This window comes from Diabrotica virgifera, chromosome 6 (genome assembly GCF_917563875.1).
Source record: "Diabrotica virgifera virgifera chromosome 6, PGI_DIABVI_V3a".
Classification (NCBI taxonomy): domain Eukaryota; kingdom Metazoa; phylum Arthropoda; class Insecta; order Coleoptera; family Chrysomelidae; genus Diabrotica; species Diabrotica virgifera.
This window is the reverse complement of record NC_065448.1, coordinates 244,632,600-244,653,630: the sequence shown is the minus strand read 5'-3', so window position 1 is coordinate 244,653,630 and position 21,031 is coordinate 244,632,600. Positions and strand designations below refer to the sequence as shown.

Below are 21,031 nucleotides of genomic sequence, written 5' to 3'. Positions count from 1 at the left end.
TGGGGGTTACTTTAAAATCTTATATAGCAACCCCCACTTTTTATTGCAGATTCGGATTCGTCATAAAAAATTAAGCAACATTTATTCGAAACATTTTTTAAAATTTCTGATAGATGGCGCTAATAAATCGAATTTTTCCAATTAAGGCGCCATCTATTAACAATTCTAAAAAATGTTTCGAATAAATGTTACTTAATTTTTCATGACGGATCCGAATCTGTAATAAAAAGTGGGGGTTGCTATTTAAGATTTTAAAGTTACCCCCCACCCCACATTCAGGGGGTGGGTTGGAGGGTCATGTTTGGTGTTATTCGATATGTTTTCGAAATATATTAAAAATCTGTTTTTTAGTTTCTTATTTGGAAGTGTATTTCATGGGATATTAGACCGTTTCTATAATTTACCTATGGTATCAGGATAAATCGTTTTTCCCAATTATAGCGCCATCTATCCACAGTTCGAAAAAATGTCTTGAATAAAAGTTGCTTACTTTTATGTAACAAATTAAAATCTGCAAGAAAAACTGGGGGTTTCTATTTGAGATTTTAAAGTTACCCCCCACCCCACCTCCAGGGGGTGTAGTGGGGGTTGGTGTTTGGTGTCATTGGATAGATTTTTGAAAATGATTGAAAACGTATTTTTCAGTTTTTCGATCCGATGTTTAGTTCGCGAAATATTCGACCGTTCCGCTACTTTTGGGACACCCTGTATAAATAGCGTATGTTTTAATTTTCACTTTTTCCTAAAAACTCGAAAGGGTTCTCTTATTTTCATCATCACTTGCTTAGCTTTGATGTTATAAACTTCATCTGGAGCTCACTTGATAGGTATTCTTGAGTACTTTGACAAGTGTTCAGTAAATATATTTTATAAAATGCACCGTTTTCCCGTTATTTGAGCTTGAATACTTAGATTTGGGTACTAGACGAAAAAAATATACATTCCATCACCTATAACGCACTTTTTATTAATTCTCAAAGGTTTTTCTAATAACAAATCTCTTTTATTTTTTATTGTCTTCAATTTTGGTAATCATAACTATTTTGATAAAACTTACAGTTTTTGAATTATTCACGAAAAACCGCTTTACATCATGTATTTATTTCACGAAAAATTCAAATTTTGATCTTTAATAACTCAAAAAGTATTGATTTATTTTAATAATTAGAAGTAACAAATTTTGCTTAAAATTTGTCCGTCTATCGATTAGTGGGGTTATTTTTAATAAAATAGTTTTCACCCCCGAGAAGGGGTGGCATCCACCCCCAGGGTAAAAGCGCACGTTGGCACCATATCAGTTTTGTTTCTTGAGTTATGCTCTAACTACTCACCAATTTTCATGCAAATCGATGGAGGTTTAACAAAATAGAAGGTGAAAACATTTAATGACTGTACCAACTTTCCCCTTTCATCCCTTATTGCTACTCCCTGTATCCACTGAGGTGTCAGCCTGAAAGGGGTCATAATTATCAACATACAATAGACACATTTCACGAAGCTAGGACAAATAATCCCCGGACAAATAATCCCGGACAAAAAATCCCCACAAATTATCCCCGGACAAAAAATCCCCGGACAAAAAATCCCCACAAAAAATCCCCACAAATAATCCCCACAAATAATCCCCGGACAAAAAATCCCCACAAAAAATCCCGGACAAAAAATCCTCACAAATTTTTTTGGACAAAATATCCCCACAAATAATCCCGGACAAAAAATCCCCAAGAAAATTTTTTGCTACCGAATAGTTCTCTAAAAGTATAGCAATCGCCATGAAACCAGTTTTCGGCACGAAAATAATGATTAGCGATTAAAATTAAGCATACATTGTAAATTCGATTACCAAATGTCGAATTCCAAGTGTGAGTTTTTAAAAATCGTGGAAGATATGGGGAATAAGCTAAAGCTTTGGGAATCATGTTGTACTTATTGTCTATCCGTGATGATAACTGCTGGTCCAGAAAAAGATAATCTTGATTGTAATGCAAAAAATTCTGTTCCTTTTTGTAAGTTTAACGTCAAAAATATTTAGTCATCCTCATCATCAATGGCGTTATAACTTTTCCACCTTTTTTTAGGCCGCCAGACTGCATCTTTCCACCGTTTTCTAGGCTGCCAGACTGCATATTTCCACCTTTTTCTAGGCAGCCCTACAGACCTTCTCCCATCTGGCATCTCCCCGAACAGCCATGTCTGGTTTGATTTATGGATACATTTTTAAAGTTTTTTTATGGATGCACACAGATCCTTAATTACGTTTTCTGAAAACCTGATATCGAATAGTAATGCCCATAAATTTGTTCCCAAAACCAACAAGAAAGTCAAAATAATCGAAAAGCTTTGAATAACTTTCATGGCGATGCGTGGAACGGATTTTTACATTAGTATAATCAAGATTATTGTTTTCAGTATAGTTATCAGTTATTATCATGAATAGACAATGTTTTGAACAGAGTTACTCAAAGCAGAGTGATCAAAAGATTTAAGCCAATTACAACATGATTCCCACAGCCTTAGCTTATTTCCCATATCTTCCACCATTCACGGCAAAACTTTTAGAGAACTATTCAACAGCAAATATTTCTTAGGGATTTTCTGTCCGGGATTATTTGTGGGGATATTTTGTCCAAAAAAATTTGTGGGGATTTTTTGTCCGGGATTTTTTGTGGGGATTTTTTGTCCGGGGATTATTTGTCCGGGGATTATTTGTGGGGATTATTTGTGGGGATTTTTTGTCCGGGGATAATTTGTGGGGATTTTTTGTCCGGGATTATTTGTCCGGGGATTATTTGTCCGGACCCCCATTTCACATGCCAAACTCCATATTACTTATGACGATGATTTCTCGCCTCTAGCTCTCCGTCTATAATAAGTTCTCATCGCTTTTCGACAGTGTCCACGTCTCTGATCCATATGTAAGAACCGGTTTTATCAGGGTTTTGTATATTTTGAATTTGGTTTTTCTCGTGATATATATGATGTTGTTAGATCTTAGATGTTTAATTAGTCCATTATATGTATTATTAGTAATATGTATTCTTCTCTTAACTTCTTCACTGATATTGTTATCTGCGGTAACTAGTGAACCTAGATATGTAAAAACTTTTACACTTTCGATGTTATAGTCTCCTATTGTCAGATTCTGTAGGTTTCTTTGGCCTGTCGATTTGCTGGACTTCATGTATTTGGTTTTTATTTCATTAATATTTAGGCGACTGTTTTGTGCCGCTCTTTCTATCGCATTAAATGCTTCTATCATTTGTCTTTTGCTTCTAGCTATGATATCAACATCATCTGCAAATGCCAATATTTGTAGACTTTTTGTTATTATTGTTCCTCCGGTGTTGACTTTTGACTCTCTAATTATTTTCTCTAATGTGATGTTGAATAGAATACAGGATAGGGCATCTCCCTGTCGTAGGCCCGTTCTAACATGGATTGTATCTGTTAGTGCGTTTTGAATTCGAAAAATTCTTTGCTTACTTTCATTTTTAATTTGCAATAACTTTTGTGTTTATAAACATTTTTAAATTAGAAAATCTCATTTTAAAGAGCAAGTATTTTCAAGAAAGTCGCCGGTTCAACGTTTTCATCTTCACTGCGTAGTTTTTTCAGAATATTGAAATTTTTGAAAAAAATGTTAATAAAAAACCATGACGCATTTTGATACCCATGTAGACGATTGTAAGAATGTACTTAATACTTATCCTTATTTTTAACATTGTAGCAAACAGTATTATCTATCGTAGCTTAATGGATGAAACAATCCAAAGCCATTAAAAATAGATTTAAAACATATAAGTGTTATCTTCAGTGAAACGATGCTTTAAAAATTAATATTTGTTCACAAATCGTCAGTAACCTAAGAATATTCAATAAGTTCGTTTATAATTGACATATATCGAGAATTTTAGATAACATTTTGTGCAAGAAAGTGGGTGAAGTTTTTGAATCTTCACAATATATGATTTTTCTGCGAAATCTGTTAGTCTATGTGGTGAGACCGCTCCCGTCTGAAAAAAATTTCTGATTCGGTTTCTTTGTGGATTCCTATTCACAAATGTCCCCTTTAAACAAATCTGAAGGGTGCCGGACGGAATTTTTGGGCAGAAATTGTTTAAACAATTTTTTTAAACAAATACAAAAGATTACGTTTTTTTGCTCTGCAACATAAATTTTTAGGTTTTTTACAAGAAAGGTATCTTGTAATTTTTCTTAAAAATTGATAGTTTTCGAGTTATAGGCGATTTAAAATCTGAAAAATGCGAAAATACGCATTTTCGAGGCCTAAAAACTCATATTTAAATTAGTATTTTTGAGGTTGCCAGATACTTAAATTGAAGATTAAACATTCAGCTTCAAGATTCTGAAGAGTGCTTGCGTCTAACCTTAATTTATACCGTTGTTTTTTAGTTGTTAAATATGCATGTTTATCCGATTTTTTTGCCGGTGCGGCGAGCTCTATTTCAATCAATTTTCCTCCGAAAAATATTTTTTCTAGATTTTTTGGAATATTCTAAATAAAATAAGTTTCTTGACATTTTTCTCAAAAATTAATAATTTTAAAGTTATATGCGATTTAAAATCCGAAAAATTCCAAAAAACGCATTTTTGGATTTTAAATCGCTTATAACTTTAAAACTGTTAACTTTTGAGAAAAATGTCAAGAAACTTATTTTATTTAGAATATTCCAAAAAAAACTAGAAAAAATATTTTTCGGGGGAAAATAGGAGATTTTTGAAATAGGGCTCGCCGCACCGACCAAAAAATCGGATAAACACGCATATTTAACAATAAAAAACAACGGTATAAATTAAGGTTAGACGCAATCGCTCTTCAGAATCTTGAAGCTGAATGTCCAAACTTTAGTTTAAGTATCTGGCAACCTCAAAAATACTAATTTAAATATGAGTTTTTAGGCCTTGAAAATGCGTATTTTCGCATTTTTCAGATTTTGAATCGCCTATAACTCGAAAACTATCAATTTTTGAGAAAATTTACAAGATACCTTTATTGTTTAGAATTACCCACAAAACTTAAAAATATATGTTCCGGAGCAAAAAAAAGTGATCTTTTGTATTTGTTTAAAAAAATTTTTTAAACAATTTCTGCCCAAAAATTCCGCCCGGCACCCTTCAGATTTTCAAAAGGGGACATTTTTGAATAGGAGTCCACAAAGAAACCGAATCAGAAATTTTTCCAGACGGGAGCGGTCTCACCACATGGACTATGTGATTTTTTTGATTAGATATCACACACCTTGTGAAATAATTGTTGTTAGTAACCAGATACGAAGTTTCGATACTTACTACTAGTGACTTAAATAGAGTTTATAAACGTACTTTTAAATTATAAACAAGTTTTATCGGTGTAGGTTATCTAAAGAAACCACAGTTAATAGACCAGGGCATTTAGCACTAAAAACCCCGAAATAAATGTATTTTTAAATAGGTGCAGCACCTAGAGACTTGTAACTTTTTGCATTGTGATCAGGATGGCGTCAGGAAAAAGTCCGCAATAGAAAAATGGGTGGAAATGCATACTTGCATTTTAAAGTGCATAAACATGCCAAAATCAGTATACAGTCGAACCCGCATCTTAGAATACCTGTTATAGGAATATCCCGGTTTAAGGAATAGAAATTTGAGGTTCCGCAACGTTTCTACTGGCCTTCAATGATCGGTTATTAGAATGTCCCGGTTATAAGACTACTATTGCTTGGCACGAACGCTATTCGCGGTGTGCAAGTACATGAAGGGGATACGAGAAACGATCGTGCGCGAATAGCGGAGAAATATTGCAACTTTCTTAAATAATTCATATTGTCAATTGAAATTGTCAAATTGACGTATATTTCATACCTACTGTCATTGAAGAAGAAAAATTATATATTGCTCCATAATATTGATATAATATGCAATTATTATATAAAGGTAAATTTAATTAATTGTATTTTGCTTGCAGTACTGCATTTTAATAACTTATTTTATTTACTACATACAATTGTTTACGTTTTAATAACATAACCTGAATCTTATTTTTTCTTCTTATTATTTTGGATATTCAGGACTAATATAATTGGCCAATATAATTAAAAGCGCGAAAAATATTGCTGAGCGTAGAAACCAGGTGTCGCTGTGTCGAACTTGCACGGTCCCAATCCAATAAGCGGGTTCCACTGTAATAAGGGCCAGATTTTCTTATTCGGAGGGTTTTTGGGGTCACTGAACACGAATATGCAATCAGAACTGACTCCCCAATGCACCTGGTATCCAGGGCTACTGCTAAGGCACGTCATCTGGAGTTTTCGGTACTAAATTGATGCAAACAGATTACTCGAGGGGTTTTTGGGATCGCTGAACGCGAATACGTCGTCAGTACCGACCCTCGGAGCACCTGGTGCTTAAGGTGATTTATATGCACGTCATCTTCTGGAATTTCAAGAGTTTTCGGTTTTCAGTGGTCGGCTATGATGGCGTATTCGTATTCAGCAACTCCCTGAGTAATCTATTTAGTGTCGGAAAGCCTCGAAATTCTAGGACAGGTGCATGTCAGTCACCCTGAGCACTAGGTGCTCCGAGGGTCGGTTATGATGTCATATTCGTGTTCAGCAAACCCAAGAATCCCCCGAGTAATCTGTTTGTATCAATTTAGTGACGAAAATCCTCGAATCTTCAGAAAATGACGTGCCTTAGCAGTAACCGTGGCCACCAGGTACTCCGGGTATCAGTGGCGTAACCAGGGGGGTTTATACCCCACCCATTGGGATGTACTTTGAGCTTAAATTGGTGGTACATGGTACATTCCACACCCCCTGGAACCCCTCAGTAGTTGTAAACCACCCCCGCTAAGGATCATCCAGGTTATGCCGTTGCCGGGTGTTGATTCTGATTAAATATTCATATTCAGCGATCTCATAAACCTCCGAGTAATCTGTTTGCATCAATTGAGTGAAGAAAACCCTCGAAACTCCAGATGACTTGCCTTAGCAGTAACCCTGGGCACCAGGTGCTTCGTGGATCGGTTCTGATTGCGTATTCGTGTTCAGTAATCCCAAAAACCCATTGAATAATAAAATTTGGCCCTTAATATACTGATTTTGACATGTTTATGCACTTTTGGATGCATGTTATGCACTTTAAAATGCAATTATAGTATGATCCAAAGTGAAAGTTATCCTCCAACACCAAATTCTTTTATATGGTCCACATAATGTTCAGAAAATTGTCACAACATTTTGAGCGTCGGGTTTGGCGGGGGGAGAGAGGGGAAAATCGGTAAATTTGTAGTTTTTCGTCAATATTTATAAAACTATGCGGTTCAGCTTGAAAAACCTTCTATACAAAAACGTTCTAAATTAAATTTGAAATAAAAAAGGCCCTATGCATAATCCTTCTAAAATGAAGGGTTTTTTAAGTTACGGAGGTACTATAGTATAATTAGTCCAAAAAAGGCCTAACCCAGACATCCAAAGTAAAAATTTTCCTCTAACACCAAATTGTTCTATATGGTCCACATATTGTTCAGTAAAAAGTTACACCATCTCTTGAGGGTCCGGTTTGGGGGGGGGGGGGAGATGGGGGAGAATTTGGTAAATTAGTAGTTTTTTACGCTGTTCGTCAATATTTCTAAAACTATGCTTTAGCGTAAACATTGCTCTATACAAAAATTTTCTACATAAAATTTAAAACAAAAACGGTCATACATAATTGTTATAAAATCAACGGTTCCAGAGTTATGAAGATTAAAAATTAAAATTTTTCAATACTTTTTATATTTTTTAGGCAATTGATCATGATTTTGGGTGATGAGGTTGACGTTTCTTCAAGAGCTTATCACTAATATACCATCGGCCACTAAAATAGCAAATTTTATTTACAAAACACAATCCTGTTAAAGAAAATTTCTTTCATCAGTAATAATATTATAAATTGCCCAAAAAATATAAAAAGTATCGAAAACCTCCACTTTTCACCCTCCCTAACTCTGGAACCGTTGATTTTATAACAATTACGAATAGAACCTTTTTTGTTTTAAATTTTATGTAGAACATTTTTGTATAGAACATCGTTTACGCTAAAGCATAGTTTTAGAAATATTGACGAAAAACGTAAAAAAACTACTAATTTATACCGACTTCTTCCCCATCTCCCCCCTCCCCCAAACCGGACGCTCAAAATGGTGTAACTTTTTACTGAACAATATGTGGACCATATAGAACAATTTGGTGTTGGAGGAAAACTTTTACTTTAGATGTTTAGGTCAGGCCTTTTTTTGGATCAATTATACTATACTACCTCCGTACCTTTGTAACCGTTCCTTTTATAGAAGGGTTATCGTTTTCATAGAAGGGTTATGCATAGGACATTTTTTATTTCAAATTTAATGTAGAACATATTTGTATAGAAGGTTGTTCATGCTAAACCACATAGTTGTAGAAATATTGACGAAAAACGTAAATAACTACGAATTTACCAATTTCTCCCCCCCTCTCCCCCCCCCCAAACGCGACGCTCAAAATGGTGTGACTTTTTTCTGAACATTATGTGGACTATATTCGTGGTGTGCAAGTACTTGGAAGGGGAAACGAGAAACGACCCTGCGCGAGTCGCGGAGAAATATTGCAACTATCTTAAATAATTCATATTGTCAATTGAAATTGTCAAATTGACGTATATTTCATACCTTCTGTCAGTGAAGCAGAAAAATTATATATTGCTCCACAATATTGATATGATATGCAATTATTATATAAAGGCAAATTTAATTAATTTTATTTTGCTTGCAGTACTGCATTTTAATAACTAATTTTATTTACTACATACAATTGTTGACGTTTTCATAACATAACCTGAATCTTATTTTTCTTCTTATTATTTTTTTGGACTATGGCCTTGACAATTATCCAGCAACCAGGACTAATATAATTGGCCAATATAATTAAAAGTGCGAATAAAAGTACAGAGCGTAGAAATAGAGGTCGCTTTGCCGAACTTGCACGGTCCCAATAGAACAATTTGGTGTTTGAGGATAACTTTCACTTTGGATGTCTGGGTTTAGGTCTAGTTATACCATATTATGACATTATGCATTTCCACCCATTTTTCTATCGTAGACTTTTTTCTGACGTCATGCTGAATACAATGAAAAAAATTTCAAATCTCTAGGTGCTTTATTTAAAAATCGATTTATTATTTCATAAATACCCTGGTCTATACCCTTTGCCTGTAAGCTCTCATACTATTATTTAGCCATGCATTTCCTAATTTATATGTGAAGGTTATTTAAGTAAAGGTTCTAGGTTTATCTCTGTAAATTCTTACTTACATACAATGCGAGAAACTCTGATAAACAGTTTAACAAAAATACCGATATCAATAAAACCAGCATTTAAGAAAGTTTCTAGTGATAACTTCATAAAAAACGTTTTAACAAGTGATTTGCGAGTGTCCATAGAAGTATGTCCCAACAGAGCCCTAAACGAGGATCTTTTGTCTTCGATCCCCTTTAGTTTTTGTTCTGTGACATGGCGGACACCGTCCAATGAACAATTGGAGCATGTAGACCAGATACCTGCTCTCATATTGGCCAAGCAGTTGAATTCGAATGGATATAACGTGTTGCTACATTTGGCGGGAAGATATTTGAAACGTGAGCAAGTTGTTAGAATTTTAGAGGAGGTGAAGAGTGCAGGAATTAGGAATTTATTCGCGCTTCAAGGAGGTAAATGTCTTTATTTTAAATTAAGTTACGTCGTTGATTGAGGTATTGGATACCATATCAATATTTCAATCAACGGTTACGTTAATATGTATAGTAATAGTAGAAACGGAATTAGGAAAAAATATAAAGGATGAAAATTTGGGAATAGGTAGATTAAATTGTCTATTATTATATAAGAAAAAGTTTACAATTCTACACCCCCTCCATTTTACAAAAATTGAGGGGTGAAAAATACACCCTTCTCGGAGGTGAAAAATATACATTCAAAATAAGTCCGGAATTAGATAAAATGACTAATTCTAAGCCACTTTTGTTCTATAGAGATTTTTCACCAAATCTATACTTTTCGAGTTATTTGCGAGTGAATGTTCATTTTAAGAGAAAAAACATGTTTTTGGACGGTTTTTCGCAAATAACTCAAAAAGTAAATATTTTATCGAAAAAATATTCTTAGCAAAAATGTAGGTCATAAAAAATGAAAAAAAAATGGTGTAGGCATAAAGTCTGTTGACCTAGTAGAAGCAGAGCTGTAGCTAGTGAGAAATAGGTTCTTCTTCGTCAAACTTCAAATCGAATATTTCAACGTCAAATAACCAAAAAACGGAGCACTTCTCGGGAAAAACTCATTTTAACTTTTTTAAAGTGTGTAAAAAAAGGTTTATTTCTGTTTTTTAAAAAAACTTCTAACGTTAAAAGTAAGTGAGTTACGCTTAAAATATTGTTGGTCCCTGTTATTTTTTGGTCAAAAAATCGCAAAAATCACCCCCTAATTAGCATCCCAAATAAAGTAATTGCTACCGCTTCACAAATTACTTTGCTTTTGTATTCTTTATATGACCTGTCACCTGTAAGTTTTATCGGTTCAAAAGGCTTTATTTTTGAAAAGACGGCAGTTAAACAGTTTATTCAAATTTTGAACAGCCATAGCATAACCAATTTTTGTCTACAAGGAAAACAAAAAATCAAAAATATTCAGAAAAGCAAAACGTACATTTTATTACTCTTTGAGATTTTTGTAGTACTAATAATTTTTCAGTTAGTTTGAAAGAAAAACGGAATTGTTTTCAAAATTTAAAAAAATATTATTTTACAACCAAATTTTTTCAAAAAGGAGCACTTTGAACCAATGAAACTTCTAGATCATATGAAGAATATAAAAGCAAAGTAATTTTTGAAACGGTAATGATTAATTTTATTTGGGATTCTAACCTAGATAGCAATATAAACTTGTTTCAAACTTGCAACAAGTTTGATACATCAAACATGAAAGCTTACTGCAGGTTTGCCATGGCAACTTTGCAAACTTGCAGCAAGTTTAAATCAAACTTGCTAGGCAGTGTGACAAACTTGCATGAAGTTTGTTTTTTTAAACTTGATATAATAAACTTGCTGAAGGTTTGTTTTTATTTTGTTGTATGAAGTTTGTTTTTTCAAACTTGATACAAACTTGCTTAAGGTTTGTTTTGACATACTAATTCACTTTTTTATAATCTATATTTTTGCTAAGAATATTTTTTTCGATAAAATATTTACTTTTTGAGTTATTTGCAAAAAAACCGTCCCAAAACAAGGTTTTTTTTTCTTAAAAATGAACATATTCACTCGCAAATAACTCGAAAAGAATTGACTTAGTGAAAAAACTCTATAGAACAAAAGTTGCTTAGAATTAGCCATTTTATCCAATCCCGGACTTATTTTGAATGTATATTTTTCACCCCCCGAGAAGGGGGCATTCCCCTTCATTCTTGTAAAATGGAGGGGATGTAGAATTATAAACTTTTTCTTATATAATAATAGATAATTTCAACTACCTATTCCCAAATTTTCATCCTTCCTTTATTTTTTTGGGGGTCAGATTGTTCTTTGATCGGGCTATATCAATGATTAGTATAAATGTTAAAAAAATTCGAGCAGTTGCTTTAAAGATAAGCACGTGCCGGTATATTAACCTCCCATTAACACATTCACGGACACGCTTCACATGTAGTAGTCACATCTTCTTATGGAGTAAGTGATTTCATATGCAGTCGTGTCCGTTAATAGAGTTAAAATAATTAGACGATAATTATCAAGCAAGAGAAATTAAATTTTTTTTCTACTTTTAAGGGCAAAAAACAAGTTCATTAGCGGAACTGAATTCAAAATTATTTTGCACATCATACTTGAAACATTATTTGGTTGAATCTCATTTTTTTTGTAAAAAATACATTAATTTCTTTGGAATAAATTACGGTTCTGTTGATATCCGAGAAGACTTAGTATTCGCACACAATGTTGCCAAACTGAGTTTTTTGGTATTCAATTTAAATTTTCAAGCCGATTTCCGAGCCTATACATACCATAGACGTATAGGTAATATAACAGAGGAAAGTAACCAAATATGGAATAGTGCCCTAATATGGAATTTCTTGATTTCTCCGAAAATATAAGTTGGAAGCGCACTACAAGACCATCCTCTATTTTAGTCGCTCTCTTTATTATCGTATTCACACATCTGTGTCAGATGCGCGAACGATACGTGTCTGACAGGCGCGTTTTGTTTTATCGTCTCGCAGAAAATTTCAAAGGTAAATATATTCAACGAGTATTATTGGTTATTATGCATGAATACAGACTTGTTATGCTATTGCGTATATAAATAGTACCTTTATTTTGATATATTTTATGACCTTCTGCAATTAAAACATTACGACTTGAAAAAATGTCGATACTAGTTTGAACTAATGTACAAATCCAAATATGGACAGTCGTTGGTGCCTAATTATGGAATAGTGGATTAATTGCATAATGTGTGGGCTCATTATGATCGTGCTTGCCTACTTCTTTCATTTTTCAGAATTTTCTTATTTATTTGATCTCAGATGTTTATGTCTATGTTTGTTATTTATATGTTGGTTTATACCTATATTCCATATATGGGTATACCTATTCCATATTTGGTTACTCATTTGGGATTTTGTTCTTTTGTTCGATTTTTTTTGTTAATTAAGATATTTAATAGAAGGCTTTTAATTACTACTTACATAAAAATGTATGACTGATGTGTCATAACTTGGTATTCCATAATTGGCGACTTTCCTCTAACATAGACTGATGTACATATTTGTTTCTAATCTTTCTGTTTTTGTTTGATTTATAACGGAGCTGTTAGGATAACAGACAAAACTATTAAATCTATCAATATTTTTATATTTTTTAGATCCATCTGAAATTAAAGAAAAAGACGATAAAAAATGTGATTTTCCATATGCGTCTGATTTAGTCACATTTATACGAGAACGTCATGGAAATTATTTTTGTGTTGGTGTAGCCGGTTATCCCGAAAAACACCCACAATGTGAAAATATCGAGAAAGACCTCCAATACTTAAAATTTAAGGTAAATACATAAAAGTACTTGTTAAAAGAAATATATTCACATAAAACAAGGTCTAAAGACAAGACAATTCCTCTTTTTTTCAATATAAAACTAACACTTTTTTTACAAATATAGGTGGGAATTTTCACGGATTTTGTCCGATGATTGAAATCATACTCAACTGTTATTCCTGTCGAGTCGGACAACTTTTCCATTTCGAAAAATTTTTCGGGAGGGGGCATTTTGTATAAATGTAGAGGTTTCTAACCTTTGATGCGTCCGACAATGGAGTACCCTTAAAAATTTGTCGGAAAATATTACCAATAACTTGTAAGATTTTTCATCAAACAATCCTGCAAAAAAAATCATCATTTATGACTCCAAAGTGCGCTCCCCATGAGGGGGAAGGGAAGGCGCATGCATCAAAAATAGTCATAAAATGTATACCCTCATAGCTGATTTTTGCAGGATTGTTTGATAAAAATACTTACAATATACTGATAATATTGTTCGACAAATTTTTAAGGATACCCAAGTTGTTGTCGGGCGCTCCAAAGTTTAGAAACCTCTATATTTATGAAACGCCCCCCTCCCGAAAATTATCCGTATTCATTACCCGTGTTGAGCTGCCCCCCCCCCCCCACTTGCAAAAATTAAAAAACAAATAGCCCTGATTTATGAGCTATTTATGAGCTCGAATATTCCGCAAACTAAAAATTTTGAGCTCGTTCCACTGAGCAGGAATTTAATACCATAGTGGGGGGGGCTGAGTCAGCCCCCCCCACTACTTAAAAATAGGAATATTGAATCGGTTTTTGCGGCAGAATTACGAGCTATTTATGAGCTCTTGAAATTATATAGTTTCGATTTTTGAGCTCATCCCCTTCACCCCCAAACAACCCTTTAATTGATTTAACTTAAGAGAAAGATGCTGAGAAAACTTAAAATATATCGTATTGCGGATATAATTCCTATAGCTTATATACTCTAAGAATAAACTATTAAATCAAGGGCATTTCGATTATTGAGCTACAACCCCTTCGCAAGAAAACCACCCTATCTTCCCGGCTTAAGAGAAAGTTGTGCTTAAAATGCGTTAAACTAATTATTTGGCGACTACATATCATTTAATAATTTATAAGCTTCCAAATTACGCGCATTTAGATCAGTAAATTGCAATTTATTTTGTATAGTGCAGTCACTGAAGGTAAAAATCAACGATTACCTTCAATTTCGGTGAACCTTCATCGATTTTCACGAAAATTGGTCAGTGGTTAGAGGATACGTCAAGAAACAAAGGTGACATGGTACCACCTTGTGCCTTTACCCTAAGGGTGGATACCGCCCCTTCTCGGGGGTGAAAATTATTTTATAAAAAATAACTGCACAAATCAATAAAAGAACAAATTAAAAGCAAAATTTATTATACAAAGTTAATAAAATAAGTCAATACTTTTTAAGTTATTAAAGATCAAAGATTTTAATTATTTGTGAAAAAAATGCATGTTTTGAAGAGGTTTTTTGTAAATCACTGAAAAACTGTAAGTTTTTACAAAAAAGTTAATAGTAGTTTAATTCGTATAGCTTATATTCTAAGAATAAACTCTAAAATCACGCGCCTTTCGATTATTGAACTACAACCCCTTCGCAAGAAAACCATCCCTTATTCCCGGCTTAAGAGAGGGTTGTACTTAAAATAATTTAAATTAATTATTTGACGACTATATATTGTTTAATAATTTATGAGCTCGCAAAATATACGCATCTCAATTATTGAATTGCCATTTTCTTTCTATAGTGCAGTCACTGAAGGTAAAAATCAAATATGACCTTCGATTTCGGTAAATCTCCATTCATTTTCACGAAAATTGGTGAGCGGATTTTGATACTATCAACTTTTTCTGGATCTTATTTTTGATGGGTATTTCTAAGTACTTTGACAAGTATTTAGTACCTAAGTGTTATAAAATGCATCTTTTTCCCGTTATTTAAGCTTGAACCCTTAGATTTGAACAGTCAAGGAAAAAAAAATTTAATTACCAATAACTTACTTTAAATTAACATTAAAGGTTTTTCAAGTAAGCAATTTATTATATTTTTTATTAGCTTCAATTTTAGTGATGAAAACTTTTTTGTAAAAACTTACAGTTTTTGAGTCATTTATGAAAAATCGCTCTAAAGCATGCATTTTCTTTCCAAAAATTAAAATATTTTATCTTTAATAACTCAAAAAGTATTGATTTATTTTAATCACATTATATAACAAATTTTGCTTACAATTTGTCCCTCTCTCGATTTGTGGGGTTATTTTTAATAAAGTAATTTTCACTCCCGAGAAGGGGTGACATATACCCCAGGCTAAAACCCCAAGTTGTTATTGTCAATTCGTGAAAATAAATGGAGATTTACCGAAATCGAAAGTAATAGTTGATTTTTACCTTCAGTGACTGCACTATAGAAAGAAAATGGCAATTCAATAATTGAGATGCGTATATTTTGCAAGCTAATAAATTATTAAACGATATGTAGTCGCCAAATAATCAATTTAAATTATTTTAAGAACAACTCTCTCTTAAGCCGGGAAAATGGGGTCGTTTTCTTGCGAAGGGGTTGTAGCTATGTAATCGAAAGGTGCGTGATTTAAGAGTTTATTCTTAGAATATAAGCTATGCGAATTAAAGTACTATTAACTTTTTTGTAAAAACTTACAGTTTTTCAGTGATTTACAAAAAACCTCTTCAAAACATGCATTTTTTTCACAAATAATTAAAATCTTTGATCTTTAATAACTTAAAAAGTATTGACTTATTTTATTAACTTTATATAATAAATTTTGCTTTTAATTTGTTCATTTATTGATTTGTGCAGTTATTTTTTATAAAATAATTTTCACCCCCGAGAAGGGGCGGTATCCACCCTCAGGGTAAAGGCGCAAGGTGGTACCATGTCACCTTTGTTTCTTGACGTATCCTCTAACCACTGACCAATTTTCGTGAAAATCGATGAAGGTTCACCGAACTTGAAGGTAATCGTTAATTTTTACCTTCAGTGACTGCACTATACAAAATAAATTGCAATTTACTTATCTAAATGCGCGTAATTTGGAAGCTTATAAATTATTAAATGATATGTAGTCGCCAAATAATTAGTTTAACGCATTTTAAATACAACTTTCTCTTAAGCCGGGAAGATAGGGTGGTTTTCTTGCGAAGGGGTTGCAGCTCAATCCACTAGGGTATTAAATTCCTGCTCAGTGGAACGAGCTCAAAATTTTTAGTTTGCGGAATATGAGAGCTCATAAATAGCTCATAAATCAAGGCTATTTGTTTTTTAATTTTTGCAAGTGGGGGGGGGCAGCTCAACACGGGTGTATTCATTCCGTATTATCAAAACAAGAGGCTAAAGTGTAGTGTGAACCTGGTCCTCGGCTCCGAAACGAGGTCGTACCCATAAATCGACCAAGAAGGTGTTAGCATAAGTTTTTTGGGATACGAGAGGAATTTTGTTTTTGGATTACTATCAAACTGGTAAACAGTGGCGGCTGGTCAGAGGAGGCAAGGGAGGCTTAGCCTCCCCATACATTTTTTACACACGCTACACTGTTTTGTTTACTTTGCTATTTTGCTTCGCGTTAGAGATATCGCAAAAAATTATTTGAACATTAAGTTGTTCCAAATAATATTCTAACCTCACATACCAAATTTCAGCACAAAATTCGCACTTTTAGTTTTTTCATTATTTGTAGTCGGGATCCTAAAATCGCAGAGGAGGCTGCTGGCCGGAAAATTTCACTTGCTAATGCTCCGCGTAGCCCAGCAGCGTTTAAGGATGGTTTAAGGAGACCCGGTCTCCTTAGAGCTGCACATTGCTTAACGCACACGCTGCCCGGAGATCGGGCAAGTGAGATTTTTCGGCCAGCAGCCTCCTCTGCGGATTGTAGGATCCTGACTACAAATAATGAAAAAACTAAAAGTGCGAATTTTGTGATGAAATTTGGTATGTGGGATTAGAATAATATTTGGAACAACTTGTTTAAATAACTTTTTCCGATATCTGTAATGCAAAGCAAAATATCGGTAATTTACCGTGTTTTTGCATTCGCAGACTAAGCCGCTTTTAGAATTAAAAAAATTCAGTTGAGCGTATCTTAAACAATGTAAACCTTCAACCTGTATTGACTGCAAAACTTCAAATCTATTTATTTTGATATGCATATCTACTTACAGAGATAGAACTGTTAACAAATAAACGACACAAACTTTGGTAATAGACTTTTACAATTATACTAACTATTTTTAAAATGATATGATATTATGAAATAATTATGAATTATGATGATATTACAAAATGTAAATAAAAAATGGTCAAAAAAATGGGGCCTTAAATAAGATTTTTTTGGCGGATTTTTTTTTGCTAATGCAAATTTGTCTAGATAATTTACAGTTAGGTATAGCCTCCCCTATTGAAAAAAAGAATGTGTGTGTACTTTGTACGCACGTAAGAAGTTATACTTCTATTATATGATTTAAACGAAATTAATATACTTTTTATTTATATTTTGTTTAAATATTAAACTAATTTATACTTACTACTTCTCAAACATTTTTATTAGAACAGTGCCAAAAATTAAAATAATAAAAGAATAAAACACACACAAACACATTAAACAAGCCACAAATGATGTCTGAACATTAATTGTCGAAAATTTTTTTAACTAAATACGTATTTTCTGAAAATACAATTATATAATAAATATACTTACAATCATAAAATGTATTAAAAAAAAAACAAAAAAGAAAGTTTCTATTGGGACTCGAACCAGCGCTGATAAGAGCGGTTGGTATTGGAATTCATTCGCCTTCTCCGCTTAACCACGGACACTATGTGTCATTATTTACGAAGATCGACTAACTAAACAGATTAAACTTGTGATATTTTGATATTTTGAAAATAGATCAAATTATTTTAATTTTGAATTGAAATGATTTAGAATTGAAAAAATACAACAAAACATAGAGTAAAAAAACAATATATTAGGTGAATATTGATACAAATTTTGATGGTAATCAAATTATATAAATAAAAGTATTACATACTATGTATTTTGGCAGATCAAATAGGTAGGTTTATACCCATGATACATTAACAATTATTACGTACCTGTTGCTTTTAAAAACTATTTAAAAGTCACTACAATATTATAAACTTTTTTGTTTCTGTCCTCACAACAATAAAACTAATATATTATACATTTGTTTACCTTTACCTTTACCTCCAAACTAAAGCTGCAATATCGGATAATTTTTGACATGTCATTTGAACATCCAATCAGAACAAAGTTATAATGCGCATGCGCCGGGCTGATAGGTTTTAACATATAAAAAAATCACCCTCTATCGCCGGTAAAGAAGTATTAATTCAAAAATCACGAGCCGCCACTGCTGGTAAAACAACATTTTGGATATTATTGTAACCTTTGACCAGCTGAAGAAAAAAATTCGTGAAAAACAGCCCCGTTTGCAGAAGAAAAAAATCCTTTTTCTTCAGGACTATGCACTGTGTTTTATGAGCATTTTAACAATAGCTGAACAGTAACATTTTAACATTACTACAGTGCAATGACAAAAACATTATTTTCTAACAAGGTTAAAACATGTTATTTAAACTCACATTTACCGCCAAATATGTTTGATATAATTAATAGAGAAAAATGGTCAAATTTTCAGTACATATTTACCGATGGGTCAAAAGACGCAAATGGAACAGTATTCCACGAAAATAAAAATTACCATCATCAATATAGCCTACCTATTGAATGCTCAATATACACAGCAGAAATGATAGCAGTAATGTTTGCTGTTCAGTATGTACTACTGAATCCAACTAGCAATTATATTTACTGACAGTAAAAGCGTGGTGGACAGATTGAGTAACATTCAAACAGTCAAACACATAAACCACATTGAATTGAATATACTTAAAACTCTGTTTGAAATTACACAATTAGGAGTAAATGTAACAATTGCTTGGATTAAGGGTCATTCGGGAATAAAAGGCAATGAAATAGTTGACAATTTTGCTAAATCAGCTTATGTGATCGTAGAAAAAATAAACAAAAATTTAATTCCAGCTTCAGATATTGATACTTTTAGCAGACCAAAAATTAAAAATAATTGGCAATTGCATTACAGAGAATGTAATGCTGGCTCAAATTTTTCTCATTGTAACCCTAGGATATTCTCAAAAAGATGGTTTTACACAGAATATAACAGACATTTTATAAAGACCATTAATCGGCTGAGAGCCAATCATGCTCTTACGCCATATTACATATGCATAGAATCGGCTTGTCAGATACTCAAAATTGTACTTGTGGCAAAATCGGAGATCTAACACATGTCATATTAGAATGTCATTTAAACATAAATAACATAAACGACCTTTATAAGGAATTAAAAGATTTAAAATGTTTTTTCCCAATAAACCTTAATACTTTAATATTTACAAATGATATGGAAATTCTTCATCTTATTTATAAACATGTTAAATTATGTAAATACAAGTTGTAAACGTAATATAATAGGCATAATTTGTTAATGTGGTTTGAAAAAATAAAAAAAAAATAATATATAAAAAACACATAATAAAATAATAACAAAAAAATAATAAAAAAAAAGAAAAAAAAAATAGAAACAAAAATAAAAAAAGAATAGAAAAAAAAAAGAAGTAAAAAAAGTGTTTCGCACAGATTAAAATATATATTAAAAAAACAGTAAAATAATTAAAAAAAAACAAAATAAAAAAAAAGCTACACAATGTACCAATGTATGTATAAAAATAATATTGTAGAATGTACTTATGTTTATAAGAAATTTATGACTATGAATCTGCAATCAATCACAAACAAGTCTGGCTAATTGGCTCTGCCAAAGCCATTTTTCAAAAAAAAAACAATAGCTGAAATGCATGAATTAAAGTTCGAATTGTTGAAGCATCCACCGTATTCATCAGATTTGCTCCCTATAAACTTTCATCTGCTTCAATACCTAAAAAAGTCATACGTGGAAAGCGTTTTTCATTAAACGACGAGGCCATAACAACTGTGGAAGCGTATTTTGCAACCTTTCAAGATTCTCACTTCAGGGGTGGAATTTATGAATAGGAATCTCGTTGGAACAAGTGAATTGATGTACAGGAGGACTATACTGAGAATAATAAAGTGTACTTCAAACCATAAAATTGTTTTTTTTTTTATAGAACCGCAAAACTTATTGAACATTGAACAGTATTATTATTTATACATATTATTATTTTTTATACTTTGTTTTATTTTTAGGTAACACGTGGTGCAGATTTCATCATAACCCAAGCATCTTACGACTATCAAAGGTTCCTAACATTCTCTCAACAGTGCCACTTGATGGGCATAAATGTTCCGATTATTCCAGGCGTATTTATTATAAGTTCCCATAGGACTCTCACGGCCATGTCAAAATTTTGTGGAGTTACAATTCCAAGAAACATTATTGATGCTGTTGAGGCTGTAAAAGGCAATGATGACGATGTAGCGAAGTTCGGTGTACAGCATGCTACTGAATTAATAGGCAAAATTTTCGAGAATCAGCATCTGTTTGCAGGAGTTCATATGTTTTCTTTGAATAATTTAGAATTAGTAAAAAGTGTATTACAGAAAACAAACATAAATTCGGAATGTTTGGTTCCATTAAATGCATAATCAAATGATACGTGCTTTATTTATCTACTTATTTTTAACACTTTATTTAATTTAAAACAATTTAAATTGTTTATTTTTAATCTAGATCTAGATATAGGTAACTAGTTACGGAGATGTTCCAAGTTCCATCCTAGTCTCGAACGAATAGATAGCTGTCTCTCCTTCCGAATTCAGGCAAGAAACAGCTTATCGATGTGTTTTTGTTGATCTGTAAG

General features: G+C 32.6%; 1 protein-coding gene across 1 annotated transcript; it reads left to right on the top strand.

Annotated features, from left to right (window-relative positions):
• The first annotated feature begins 9,175 nt into the window (after positions 1 to 9,175).
• LOC126887477 (methylenetetrahydrofolate reductase) lies at positions 9,176 to 20,824 on the top strand. The gene is made up of 3 exons (XM_050655033.1): positions 9,176 to 9,724; positions 12,924 to 13,102; positions 20,418 to 20,824. The coding sequence occupies exons 1-3, from the start codon at positions 9,334 to 9,336 to the stop codon at positions 20,814 to 20,816; spliced, it is 969 nt and encodes a 322-aa protein (XP_050510990.1). The 5' UTR covers positions 9,176 to 9,333; the 3' UTR covers positions 20,817 to 20,824.
• Positions 20,825 to 21,031: the final 207 nt, after the last annotated feature.

What these genes read in the sequence shown, in the direction of transcription:
- LOC126887477 (XM_050655033.1), top strand. Translation starts at nt 9,334, where the DNA reads ATGCGAGAAACTCTGATAAACAGTTTAACAAAAATACCGATATCAATA. An exon ending in TTTATTCGCGCTTCAAGGAG is followed by an intron (nt 9,725 to 12,923) that starts GTAAATGTCTTT and finishes TATATTTTTTAG; the next exon opens with ATCCATCTGAAATTAAAGAA. An exon ending in TCCAATACTTAAAATTTAAG is followed by an intron (nt 13,103 to 20,417) that starts GTAAATACATAA and finishes TTTTATTTTTAG; the next exon opens with GTAACACGTGGTGCAGATTT.